The sequence below is a fragment of the Echeneis naucrates genome, chromosome 22 (assembly GCF_900963305.1).
Source record: "Echeneis naucrates chromosome 22, fEcheNa1.1, whole genome shotgun sequence".
Taxonomy (NCBI): Eukaryota; Metazoa; Chordata; class Actinopteri; order Carangiformes; family Echeneidae; genus Echeneis; species Echeneis naucrates.
Genome location: NC_042532.1, coordinates 8,416,059 through 8,430,106, shown reverse-complemented (window position 1 = coordinate 8,430,106; position 14,048 = coordinate 8,416,059). Strand labels below are relative to the sequence as shown.

Sequence of the window (14,048 nt, the reverse complement as noted above, 5' to 3'; positions counted from 1 at the left end):
AGAAGATACAGAAATTTAAACAACTTTACAAGAACAAATATATGAGCTCCTGTGTCACAGTCAATATTACAATGGATTTGTGGAGGACAGGGGGAAAAAACAAAGGCCCTTTACTAAATTCCAGAATTAAAAATACAAATCCCTCCTTTATCCACTGCTGTTCGCCCACCCACAGATGTACAGTATATTGACACAGGAGCTGAACTTTGGCTGTAATCCAGACGAATAAATCAGAGAGTGACTATTACACACATGGGTCTTCCTTTGGGGTGGCTTTCCTCTCATGAAGGCATGGGGCAGGCCATTCTCAGGGCGAGCCTCCCCATCACTGGCCTCGTCATAGCTTTCAAACTCGCTAGAGCTCCATCCGTTGTCAAGGGAACTGTTACAACCACCCTCCTCCCCGAGCTCCACGTCGTCATAGATCATTTCATCTAGATCTATATGAAAAATAGGACAGGCTGAGAAATTGTTTTTAAAAACAGATTTCATGTATATTATGGAGATGACAACACACTTATGATATCGTGTTACAAATGTAGATAGGCATGATAGGAATATGCTGCACTGAAATTATGTACCCTTTTAAATTGGTATGGATTTTGTGAAGCTTACAATGCTCAATTTGTACAAAGTACTGTATGCTTATTATAAATGTCAATTTGATGACACAAAATTGTGGCATTGCACTAAATATTGTTCCTGTCATTTTGTTAAAAAACAAAACAAAACAACAACAACAACAACAACAACAACAAAAAAAGAAAAAAAAAGTGGGTGAAATCATAAGCTTCATAAAAAGTAATGTTAATGTGCATTGAGTTACACAGCAATTCAGAGCATTCTAGATCCACACAATAACACAAACACAATAGATCAAAATATGGACACACTTTCTTTTTCTGAGAAAGTGTGTCCAAACATTTGACTGGTAGCATACATGATTAATACACATTTTCAATTCAACATTCTAAATGAAAAATTCAAGTATCCAATTTATGAAAAGAAGAAGAAGAAGAAGAAGAAGGAAAAAAGGCTACATGCAGCAACTAAAATGCTGAATTTTTGGAACTGAAGGAATCAAAATAGAACTTAACTGACCTGTGTTGGAGTCTGAGTTCTCTCTGGGCACATCATCATAAATCACCTCATCGGGATCTGAACCACAAAACAAACATTTTCGTGCATGATTTTTCATGCAACATTGCTAAGCTGTTCACACAGAAAACAGGATGTTATGTGAAAGGGATCTAAAAGGCAGACGCACACAAGGGCCTGCTTCCTCAAAAGAACAAGGAAGGAAGTGTCTGGGAATTCCACCATGTCAAATAAAAAAACTACATAATAGCAAACTCAATCAATATGCAATATGCAATAACAGCATTATTCTTTCCATTGTTATTATACATGCATCTTTGCGAGATCTACATTAATTATGGATGCCATTCCTCACTTTCCATCCACGCAGTGTTGGCAGGATCTGATGCCCATTTAGCCAAAGCATCCTCTTCTCTTATTGGTGGATACTCTTCACTGAAAACACTTGAAAAAACATAGAAATGAAGAATGCAACTTTACAAATATGAATATATATGTTCACTCTCACTTCAGTATCAATAACAACATTTTATATGTATCATTTATACATTTTATGTATTAATTATGCAATGATAATCCATGTATTGCCACTGACACCAATTTAGTAGAAATTGGTAATATATTGAGGCTCAATACCTATAACTGTTTTTTTATGCAGGGGGCAGTAAGGTATATTCTTTATACCCATTATGACATATACAAAATACACTTTAGATTGCTACTGATGGTTTCTGGCTGTCACATACCTATCCACAGAGGTGTTGCTGGTCCCAACCACAGTAACTGGAGGCAGAAAAAGAAAAGACATTATTCAAAGCAAACAGGCCACTTTCTTTACTGAAATCTGGTCTCTGCAAAAAACAAAGTACTTATCTATTTGAAGAAAATATAGCCTTTTATTTAGAACACAGTGCTTTTGTTTACTTCTTCATTAGACACCACCAGATGTCACTGATGACTCCTTGTTGTCTACAGAGCCTATGATTTAATCAAGATTTTGTGCTTTCATTCATTTTACTTGACAAGGGAAGATACTTTGAATTTATTAAATGAATTCCTCCAATGAAATGACAAACCTGTCTTTCTAACAGTAGTTATTGTGTAAAATATCCTGGCTAAGCATACTGTGACCACTGCACAGATGAAAATAACATTTGTTTGCATTATCACACAAACATATGTGGTTCAAAACTCTTTCACTGTGTGAGATAATTACAGTGTAACCAGACTCTTCAGAGTGCCAGGTCACAAGCTTGGACACAGCTACTGAAAGATTTTAGGGAAACAGGAAAATGCTTACAGCTAGCGGAGATCTTTGGGGAGGGCTAAATTTAGTTCCTACTTCCTTGTGGCAAGGCTTTAGGAAAAACAGGGAAAACAATAAAAGAGATGGCATGGAAGTAGATGAGTATTAAAGCCTTGCATGAGGAGCACTAAGCTAAAAAGTCAGCATAAGCATAAACAGAGCCAAATAAGAGCCTTGATGCCTACAGATTAGGTATGAATATTCTGTCTGTATTAGAAAGTTGAAAGTGAAAACATGATAGGAAACAGGGGGAGTTGGGGGGAGTGGAGACACCAAGGCAAGATATCCACAGAATTTTATGGTGAAATGGTTATTAAATGCTATGCGTGCCTTCAAATTTTTTATGAATCAAAAATTATTTTAGGAATTTCCCTCATCTGCAGACTCTACTTTACCATCCTCATCCACAGAGAGGTGACGAATGATGACAGGTGTGGTGTAAGCTGGCGTGATAAGTGGTACGCCAGAGGGGGTTGCATATCCACATGGCACTGGAACAGAGTATCCTGAGGTGATGCCAACAGGGTCAGTGTGAACATCTGGGGCTTCTTCCTTCTGTTCCTTAGGGTCCGTTGGTGAGGAAGCAGAAGAGGATGGCACATTTTGCTGCTCGAGTTGCTGCAGCTGGAGAGGAGTAATGTCAATCACAGAGTAAGGGTTGACTCTGCCTTGGGAGGAGGTCTTGGGGACTGCCTGCAGAGGGGGAGGGTCATCAATGGATGGATCCTGGTCCTTACTGCCTGGTGTGAGAAACCAGATACAGATTATTTATATTTATCCAAATACAGAGTCAGATTTGAGCAAACATACATCGAAACTATTTAAAAATGTCACGTCAGAGATAATGACAGTGATAGTTACTTTTTTCTGAATTTTAATGGTGAAAATTGTGTTGTGAATGTATTCAACAGAGATTCCTATGGTAATAGAAATACTGGGTGCGTTTGTCAGGGTTCATGCCATGCTGTTGGGGTGAGGTCATGAGCTGAAAAAATTAGTGCAGTGTGGACATTGTGTAGCTGTAGTACAACAGAATGAGCGTGCAGGGTGAATGAGAATAAATAGAGCCTAGCCCTGCCTACTGCTGCTGCTGTCACAACTTTGTGAGATAAAAACCAGACAACCTCAAACACCATTCAGTAAGAGATACAAGGTGTCACAAGAGAGACAGAGACTGCCCCACTTCATAGCCTCACTTCATCCTGAAGGGCCTGGACTATTCATGTAAATGATTACAGGACAATGTGGAGAAGTTTTTGAACACTGCCATAAAACATTATATGTACTTGCAGTTAACCAATGTCCAAAGAAATGGACTCAAATACCCCTGCAACTAACAACAAAACATCAACACTTTTGGTCTGCAAACCTGTTCTTCCAGAATCTTTCTCTGTGTCATCATTAAGGGGGGGGGGTGGAGGTAGGGGTAAATCTGTCTCTCTGTCATCAGTCCCCTCAGCAGTGGTCATTCCCTCTGCTGGTGTTGTTCCATCTGCTGTAGATGCTCCGTTTGTCACAAATGTTGTGTCTGCTGATGCACCAGATGGGGGATTTTGCACTGGGGTCTCAGGGTTGGGGAGATTGCCCTCATGGTGGCTGGCCACCAAGCTGTCCTGTCTCTGATCCTTGCTGCTGGGGGCTGTGAGAGATGTAGGTCCAGGGGGTGGGTGGTCAGCCTCAGGTACATCATCACCGCTGTCGTCAAAATCGAAAGCTTGCCCCTCATCATCATCTGCCAGAGGTGTGCTGTCTGCCAACACTGGACACAGAAATACGATTCAGAGGTGTTCAAGTGCTGTGCAATATTACTGATCCAGGGAATCTCAGACATAAGAGAAAATTATGATATATATTTTTTTGATATACCAGTATTAACTCTCTCAGAAATGACTGGAATCTAAAGTTTCAAAACGGTTAAATATTAAGCAGATGTTTCCTCATCTGGATCTCAGTCATTTAGAGCGTAATTAACATGGTTGTCTTTTCATTGTAAAGTTATATTTACAGACCCCCCGGCATTTATACTGAAGTATAATTCATTTCCCTAAAAAAGAGACATAACACACAATAAACTGAGTTAATGATGAATTTGATAGCATTATTCACCCCCCCCCCAAATTTTCTAGAGATAGCATTGTCTGAAATCTTACAGCCACAGTAATTATTTTGTGAAATTGTGATATTATGACAGATGCAGTGAAGATTTTATTTCTGCTGTCATAGCTATCCCTCTACTATAACATAACATGCTGGCATTGCTGAAATTGGTAATTTCAACAATGAACAGTATATCATCTACACTATTACAGTTTCCCTTAAAATAGATTAAAGATACTACACAGAAAGCCTGAATGGCTGCATAAAAGTTGCGTTAGTCTACTGCAACAGTGAAGTAGTGAAGTAGGTGTTGTCTTTACATGAAAAAAAGGGGGGGGACACATAGAAATTAGATTAGACTAATACCTTCCATAACTGTGGAATGACAGTAGGATAATTATACCACATTGTGAGAACAGGTTAAATTTAGGTATTGTTTAACCCAACAATTATATTATTTCACTCAAAGAGTACTTGAGAAACGGTTTACAGATACACTGTGGGTGGCAGCTCTAGTCCTTTGGATGTTAGAGTTAAAGAAGTGTGCTCCAGGCAGACTTATAATTAAGGGTGGGGTCTACTACAGCAGTATGTTTTCCTAGTGAAAACTTTTAATAGCAAGGATTCACACCAAATAGTACACGAGCTGCTCTAATTTATAGCAAAAACCAACTTGTCCTGCAAGGTATAGTTATTGTTCAAAGACGACATGTTCACATCAGAGCATTCACTTGGCAGAAGACAGGAAGAGAACAACAAATGGCTTTCCAGTTTCCACACTGCAATTAGGCCAGCAGGAAAGAAAGCTGTTACTCCCTTCAGTGACTAGTACAGCCAACTGTATGATTTTTTTCCCCTGACCTGTTTAGTCTGAAAAGTGAGCTATGGTATTCAAAGGCTCACTTTTTATTTTGTGTTTTGGCACTGGAATCTGAAAGTAAAGGCAATGTTTTCGTTTTCAATCAGTGCCATAGATAAAACATACTAGGGCAAATATTTCCAAAAATACTGTGGAAAATAGTGGCTCATTCTTCATCACAGATGCATAAAACGAGCCAAAACCAGAGTGTGAGTGGATGATGATGATGAGTGGAGGATGTTATCGCCATCCAATTCTAACCTCTCCTATAGTGTTATTGTTTTTCCTATAAGGTGCCAATATTTAATAGGTTCCTTTAACCCCTGAGAATGATATTCAATCTTCTGTCACAGATATGCTTCCAATCATACCATAGATTCTTTCTGAGCACATTTGTAGTCACAGCTTGATACTATTACCCAAGTACTACTCTCATATCCTGACTATGTTCCCAAACATAACACAAAATCCCAGGTTGGAGGAGTTCACTTCCAGAACATATATCGTGGTCCCTCCCACCACTAGCCAAAATAACACCACTGGGAGAGCGCTAGACTGAAGATCTAAAAAGATTCTGGGTTTCGGCATTTTATTATCTCAGCCACATCTTAATTGCTGATACGTGCATACTACAAACTTTTTCCTTGGCTGGAGGATTTTCTTTTGGCTATATTTGAATGTGGGGTTAATTTCCAACTTCCTGTTGAAACCAGATGACTTAAACATTTATGTAATCATTTATAGTTTAGCCGATAAAGCTAGTTTTTAAACAGAATTGACATCAAATGAACCATGTTTAGTTCTGCAACATGCTGTGTTCTGCCTCCAGGCATGACTGACTTGTTCACGGTGGCAAGGTGAATCTTAACTAAAGAAGAAACTCCCTGTAGCAAAACTCAATAACGTGGGTTTAACTTTGAAGTTCCTCAAAGTAGTGTACACAGCTCCCAATCACCATCACAATTCCCTGAGGCTTTCACAGCTAGCTGTTCTACCCTATAGTCAATGTGTGAGGAAACAGTCTGTGACTAATGTCTTAGGTCAACATTGTGACCCCATGTCCACCTGGTCCAACGACTAAAAGTTTAAAAAGGAAAGGTGTAAAAAGCAAACCAAACAGAGATACTATCTGTGTGTTTCCATCTGTGCTGTAATGTAATGGTGTGAGACACAGAGACAAGGCAGAGCTAGCTGACTAACAGCCTGTGGAACTCCAGGACTGCTGGATTCATGTCATATGCTAATACTTAATATGGACTCGGATCCACTCTCTATGGTGTCAATGTGAAATGCTTTCCTGTGCCAGAAGAGAGTAAAACTTGATTTGATTCGATTTGGCCAGATGGTCAATCACAACTAGCCATTCAATAATACATCTGCAACTATTTGTACATGAGACCATGTATAGCGGGCTGTGTGGATTTGCATGCCCGCAGCGTAATTACAGACTATGCTGGATGCTGACCTTACAGCATAACCACACACGTGTGCACACACAAGCATGCAAAGCCACCCATATGATGATTAAATTGTCCTTCTAAACAACAATCACATACCAGCAATGAACTGGGAATAAAAACTCTTTCTTTCCTTGTGAGAACAGAAACCACAAGATGATGGATGAATATAGTGTACGTACCAGTGTATGCATGTGCTCAGTGACACAACTATGGCTTAGCTGAGATACCCATTGTCAATTCATAACTACAATATGGATTCTGTTTGGTGGGCTTATCTCCACACTCCTTCATAATGGTCTGCTCAAATGAGTCACTGGGCTCCAGCATCGCCCTGGCAACAAAGCAAGTGACTGGCCAGCTGGAGACGCAGCATTTCTCAGGCCCGTGTCTATCCCCGGAGGCTGTGTGAGTGCATTTTTGTGTGTGGATGTGTGTGCATGCTCCTGCAGCAGCATTCATCCTAATACTGAGGCACATTGTCTGGTATTCACAGTGCACAGCATATTTTACCCTCCTTACTCCCTTGTTCCTCTGCCCACATACTCCGCAGTGGCAGAGGAGTGGAGGAGAGGAATCTGTGTTGTTTACTCATACTGTGCAGCTTCAGTAGCTCCACCAGGAAGTGATCTGATAGAGAGGATGTCCAAGAAGCTGACTAATGAAACAAGTGGCCTGACACTATGAAGCTCTAAACACACAAAAATAAAAAAATCATGAGACACAAGAAGACTAAGCATTTAGTCCAACAGGATCTTATTATTTCATATTTCCTTCCAGTTTCTTCCAGCAATGAAACTGCATATATGAAAATGTGAAGTGTCAAATTTCAAGACAGACCATCCAATAATTTAATTAATAAATCTTCCACTATTTTGTAATTTAATTGAAAATGTAATAATTATATTAATAAATTTAATAATTGTATATTTTGTAAAATCCACTCAATTTGCACATTTGTTCAGCTTCTATAGCAAAGATTTATGGTATTTATTTTTGTAAAATAATTTATTGTAAATATATATCCAAACCATAATTTAATAAAAAATTAAATTATAATAAACTCAGCTTATAATAGACTCAGCTTTTGAAGTGGTCTGGTATGCATTTCTAGCAGTTTATAAAGTATTGGCTCTTTTATTTTACTCTTACTGTTCATTTTTCTTTCCTACCGGCAACTTGTAAAACAATAGTACATGTTATCTTTTCTGCCACGAATGAATTAATTATGGATGAAAATGACACTCGATGTCATTTATGGCCTGTACAGGTATCAATCCCACTACCTCTGCATTACGAGCACCCCACTCTCACCAACTGAGCTATCCATTTTGACCCAGCAACTTCATCCATATCACCATATCAAGTTTCTGTCAAGGTAAAGGCAAAGTGCATAGCATGTGTGAGTGACAAGGCCTTGTTGACTTTACTTTCAGGAGGTGGGGGAGGAAAGTCTTCCATATCCATGCTTGCTACTCCTCTTCTGTATAAGCTCTTCAGACTGCAGCATGCAGAGTTTCAACTACACCAACACACATTCCTGAAGGGAAAAGACAAATGTGATTAGTTAACAAAATAGGTGGGTTGATAAATACAGCATTTCCAAATGAACTAAGCTCTGAAAAATGTTTTCATACAACATGAGGTATTTCTGGTGCTCAAAAAGCCCAAACACACACACACATTATTCCTTGTCACAGCAGCAGTTTTTCAGAGGACCACGGCTGTATTATTATGGTCATGGCTTGGTACTTTTTGTGTCAACAGCAGAAGCTGAACCACAGCTAATTCAGACAAATGAATGAAAAGAAAAGCCTGTAGTGCTCCTGGGGTCTGTTGACACTACCACTTGTTTAAGTGTACAGAAGATCTGCTAATTGTGGGCGTGACTCACGTCATGGATATAAAAGAGCTAGTCCACCAATTTAATGGTTAGGCCATAGCCTGTGGTGTAACCATTATGAAAACAAAGGGAGCCGTAGTTTCTCTAGCAAAAACAAAGTTATTCAAAGCAGGTTCATGTTCATATTTGAACTCTTTATTTATTGTGCTGATTTAGCCAACACACATCTTCCATCAGTTTACTCAGCTCAGTCTAAGCTGGTCTCCTCCAAGCAGTTACATTATATATTTGTAGTTTTTTTGGAGATAAGAGATAAGTTTTAATTGTTTAATGTAAATAGGTCAATAAGCAAAGCTGATTGCAAATGGTACTGATTTTTGTCCAAGCAGAGATAAAAACCTATTCTTCTGCTTGAAAAGGTTATATTATGCCACAGGCTGTGAGAAGTATTTAAGTGTAAACTAAAACCCAAGGATTATTATCACATCCATGTGTTACCCCAGGTGGCAATATTCTACTGATAGACATATAGGCCCTTAGGGCTACTTGAAATCAAATAAGATACAGTACATAATAGCATTTTAGGTGCATTGGTCATTATAACATTTTGACTCAATAGCACATATTTTGGCCCAGGGAAATGTCATCAGCATGCTGAGGCAGGAGAGACCTTTGGACCTGCATGGGCATGAGAGACATTGCATTCCTCAGCGGCACAGCCTTTGTTTGATGATATGCTATTCATTTCCAGAGGTGACAGTTTCTGTCAAGAGACCCTGCAAGGAAAGAAGTTGTACTACTTCCAGACTTCTTCAGCTTGTTAGTATTCACAAAAACAGATAACAGAGTCATGACATCATGCTGTAGAAGCAACAATTGTCTTGGTATGTATGCCCCACATTACAGATGCAAGAAAAAAAAAACAAAAACAAAAACAAAACACTACAACACAAGTCTACAGCAGTCTGTCACTAAGAAAAACATACACACCATAGTATTGCACCAAACAGGATCCAAAAGGATAACTCATTCTGTGTCTCAAAGCTTGTTTTGTCTACAAATGATGTGAAATCCTCTGCTTCTTTGTCCTCCACCCTCTTCACAGGGCACAAGGCCAGGACAGTGAACGTGAACACATTGTGGCTCGTCTCTGCTAAGTACAGTATGCCTGACAGATAATGCTAGCGCTAACAGGTAAATTATACATAGCCTGAGGAGGAATCCCGAATACAATGCAGAAAAGAGGCGCTACAGTGTTAAATAGTGTGACTGATGATGAGGCTTTAGTACTGCACAGCCTAAGAAATATTATGTATGAGTATGAGACATGGTTGGAGATTGACTGGCACATTTTTAAGTGAGAATTCAGCCTTGCCCTGATGGGAGCTTTGAAGAGTGACTCATCTCATCCCTCAAATACACTGCTCAAGGTCTTGGACAGTTGGAAAAGGGAAGGAAATGAGGGGAATAAAATACTGAAACCTAATCCTTTTGAAGAATGACAAACAATAGAAAGAAATTGTCTGTTAAAAGTATATATAAAGCCAACCAACTTAGCTATATTTATTGCCCTCCAGAGGAACTAGGTCAGTGCTTGATTGCCCCGTTAAACAGAGGTTGAGAAGTAGAAACAGCCTTTCTGACCTCTGCTTTGAAACCAGTCTGCAAATTCCTCCAGTTCCCCTCCCTCCTATAATTAGTCAGATTTCCATCTTTTTACCTGCTCCTTGGAGAACTGAATGTACCATTCCTCAAATTAAATCCTATATGGCTGCTGGTATGGTGTATGTCAAACCCAGAAATCTATCTGAAGTGCAGTGACCGTGTAACACGAGTGAGAATGTGCAGTCTGTGACCCCTAATAAGAGTTAATAAACCAGTCCTCATAATTAATTAACAATCTTACTCCTTATCTACTCAGTGTTTAATAAGAAGGTACTATATAACAATCTAATATGAGCGCAATTATTGAGGACAATATGGAAAAGGCCAGAGAAGGAAATCAGCCATATAGTTGAAGACAGACTCAGCTGAGCATGTCATTACACGTTGGAAAGGCTGAGTTGTGCTCTGCAGACAGGAAAACAGTCATGGGGACTGCTGGGGTAATACAGACCATTTGTTCACAATGTGTTTTCATAATAACCTATGTAGAAAAGCAGACTACGACAAAGACTAAAAAACAAGCTGACAATATGTATTTGAATGAGAAAGTGTGCCCAAACGTTTGACTGGTAGTGTGTGTGTGTGTGTGTGTGTGTGTGTGTGTGTGTGTGTGTGTGTGTGTGTGTGTGTATGTATGTATGTATGTATGTATGTATGTATATATATATATTAATTAATTATGTGTGTTGCTAAGAGACACTCTGGCTTTCTCAGGTGATTTGATTCTTTTGTAGAGTTTTCTGTAGCACACTTAATGACAAGTGGCATTCCACACACAGGCTGAAAGTCATAAACAAAAGCCTTGAGGAGAGGATGTTGAGAGAGACAGACTTGTAGTCTGTTGAGAATGTCTGTCTTAGGCTTTGCAGTTCTTTGCAGTTCTTTGGCAGACTATTTTATTGAGCGGCGTGTCCTAATCTTCTCCTTCTACCAGACTTACAATGATCAGGCCTCGACTGAAAACAACAGATCCCTGGTCTATGAAGCGTTGATGGATAGTTCTGGCAAAACACTGTGATGCATTTGTGAGGAGGTTTGGGAGAGGAAAGTACAGTGCCCTGCAGCATACCAAAAAGTAAAAAGGGATCACATTCTAGCCTCTTCATTATCTACAGTTAAGGAAAGCAACAATATTTATGTAGTTCATGTACACAGACTGAAATGCCTCGATAATATCGGGCATCAAAAAAATGTCCTGTTGTTTCGTGATCAAATTTGACACCCAAGCGGTTTAATGCAACCAATCAGCAGTTGGCCAATAAGCATGGAGCACGTTTGATGTTTCAAGGTCTAAAAGTTCTGGCAACTGGCTGTATCGAGGCATCCAGGAAAAACACATGATCTTACACCTTTGGTCACACCCAGAGACGGGGCTCACAGTGTGTATGTAGTGTTGTGTTTTGAGAGGCTGCAGCATGGCTGCTCTACGTGCCATCCCTGGTAGGTGCACTATTAATGGATGGTGAAAAGGTTTGGTCACATTTAATCAAGATGGCTGAAAAGTTTGCAATAGGATTATTAACACGACAGAGCTAATGAAGCTCTCGAAGGTGCATGTAAGAAATGTACAATGTACAAATCTCTGTGTACAACCATGATCCACAAATATTAACATATTTCTTGTACTTCATTCTCATGGGTGTTGTAGACCCTTAATAAGAAAGGTAACTGGCCCATAAAGAAATTAAACCCCTATTCTTGGCTTTAAGAAAACCAACCCTCACACTCACTGTTCTTGGATCCTTGTTTTTTGAACAACATGGTGACAATCTAAAATCACAACTCCAGAGCTCTGCAGCTCATACTAGACCGCCGTTCACAGTATTGTAGCATGTAGGTCAACCAGTGTTGACAACACGCCACACTCCACCACCAACCCTGACCTCAGAAAGGGTGGGGAAGCTCACAGACAGGCACCAGAGGGCTGACTCTCCAAATTGAGTCAAATCCTGACTCTTGGCAAGGGAAAACCTCTGTTGCGATCAACAAAGAGAAAAAAATGAAAATTCATGCGAAATATTGGATAGATAATAGATGAGGAAACAATCTTCTTTATAATTATATCTACTTTTGATCCTTCAACAGCAAAAGTTTTCTTATGCATGGCAGTATGTAACAGTAGGATGTGGCCAAAAAAAAAAAAAAATCGATTAATATAAGAATCGCGATTCTCATTTACTACGATTTGGAATCCATTTTAAATGTCCCAAAATAATAATAAAACAAATCCATAGGCTGTCTGCCTCCATTTTGGATGCAAGACATCCTGACGTCACCAGCGAGCCGGTTCTAGAACATATGCATGCACGGCAAGCACGAAAACAAAGAGGAAACTACAATAATGGAGGAAAGAGAGATTCAATCAGCCCCATCTTCATTGAAGGCAAAGATTTGGACTCATTTTGGTTTTTACTCAGAGCCCGATAAAATCTTCCCAGAATTCCTTTTTTCCCCTGGTTTTTAAATGGAGAATTCCGTTTTTAGCATGTTATGCAAATGTAACCCTGACACAGTGTTTTATAGATATAGACAATTTCTTCATTTATAACTGAAAAATTTATTGCATACATACATTTAAGCAAAAACATACCAATAAAACTATGAAACATACATCCCACAACTTTGGAAATATCAAATCCACCAAAAAAATTTTGATTTCTTCTATCCCTATGCTCTTTGGTTTTCCACCAATTACTGAAATCTCCATTGAAGTACATGATAGTCAACCTCTTTGTGTTAAGCTCAGTGAGTGACTCTCGTTTGACTTAGCACTCAGACGGCCGAGACATCCAGTGTCTTGTCTAGTCTGGTCTTGTCTAGTCTAGTCTAGTCTCTGAGGAAGTCCGGTCTCTTGTCTAGTCTGGTCCACAGAAGTCATTATGAATGAAATCATTTTGAATCGAAAATTGATTTTGAATCAAATCACAGCCCCAAAAATTGGAATTGAATCGAATTGTGAGATAGTAAAAGATCCCCAAAGACCCTCACAGTTGTGAGGAGATGATGGCTGCAAGTTTTGTCTAACTCGATGTTGTGCTGACCGAAAGCTTTACAATCCAAACACAGCCTCGCACGGCAGACTCTCCCCACAAAACCTGCCTGATTTGCTCCATTCGACTAAAATCTTGAAATTGATCAGTCTTTGAAAAAACAAAAAATGCACTTCAATAAACAGGCCTTTAGTTCTGCAATGTTTCTATCAAATCAGAGGAGCATGAGCTATTGGACATGTGATAGCATGACACATAAGCTACAAGCACTGACGCCATGCCTCTAAACCAAATGTGGTTATTGGTGAGCTACCACAATGGTGCATTACTTCATGGTGTTATGGGTGATGTATTGGCAACATCATGATGCCACACACAAGATTAAATGACCACTTTGCACACGTAAAAGATCCCTACAAAACCAGCAGTATTACTTATCTAATGCTTATTTCGATACGGTCCCGCTAGCTTGGAAATCACAGAAATACTCCAAGAATGAAGCTGCATAATAATACAAATGTGATGTCCATCTGAAAACAGAGGCAGCCACAATCTTGGCTGTCACTTGTCTCCAACCATCCAGTGAGCCACACCAAAGTTTAAGTGGCCCAACATGTCACCAGAAGTAAACTACATACTGGAATTAAGCTTGGAAGGCGTTTTAACATGAATAAAGAAAACTTTTCAGATAATTCAGACTACAACAAATGAGCACAGGTAACTGCAACTTAAT

General features: G+C 39.3%; 1 protein-coding gene across 4 annotated transcripts in view; it reads right to left on the bottom strand.

Moving 5' to 3' along the window:
• Positions 1 to 14,048, bottom strand: part of arhgef10 (Rho guanine nucleotide exchange factor (GEF) 10) — a 44,801-nt gene that overhangs the window by 28,568 nt on the left and 2,185 nt on the right. For 3 of the 4 annotated variants that reach the window (XM_029493632.1, XM_029493633.1, XM_029493634.1), the window contains exons 2-8: positions 8,248 to 8,357; positions 3,774 to 4,163; positions 2,800 to 3,144; positions 1,845 to 1,881; positions 1,454 to 1,542; positions 1,102 to 1,158; positions 253 to 440 (exon numbers count right to left, since the gene is read on the bottom strand). In XM_029493632.1, the coding sequence (XP_029349492.1) occupies positions 253 to 440; positions 1,102 to 1,158; positions 1,454 to 1,542; positions 1,845 to 1,881; positions 2,800 to 3,144; positions 3,774 to 4,163; positions 8,248 to 8,284 (1,143 nt within the window). In that variant the 5' untranslated portion in view covers positions 8,285 to 8,357. Of the gene's footprint in view, positions 1 to 252; positions 441 to 1,101; positions 1,159 to 1,453; positions 1,543 to 1,844; positions 1,882 to 2,398; positions 2,768 to 2,799; positions 3,145 to 3,773; positions 4,164 to 8,247; positions 8,358 to 14,048 lie in introns of those variants that run through there. The other variant, XM_029493635.1, reaches the window with a different exon arrangement.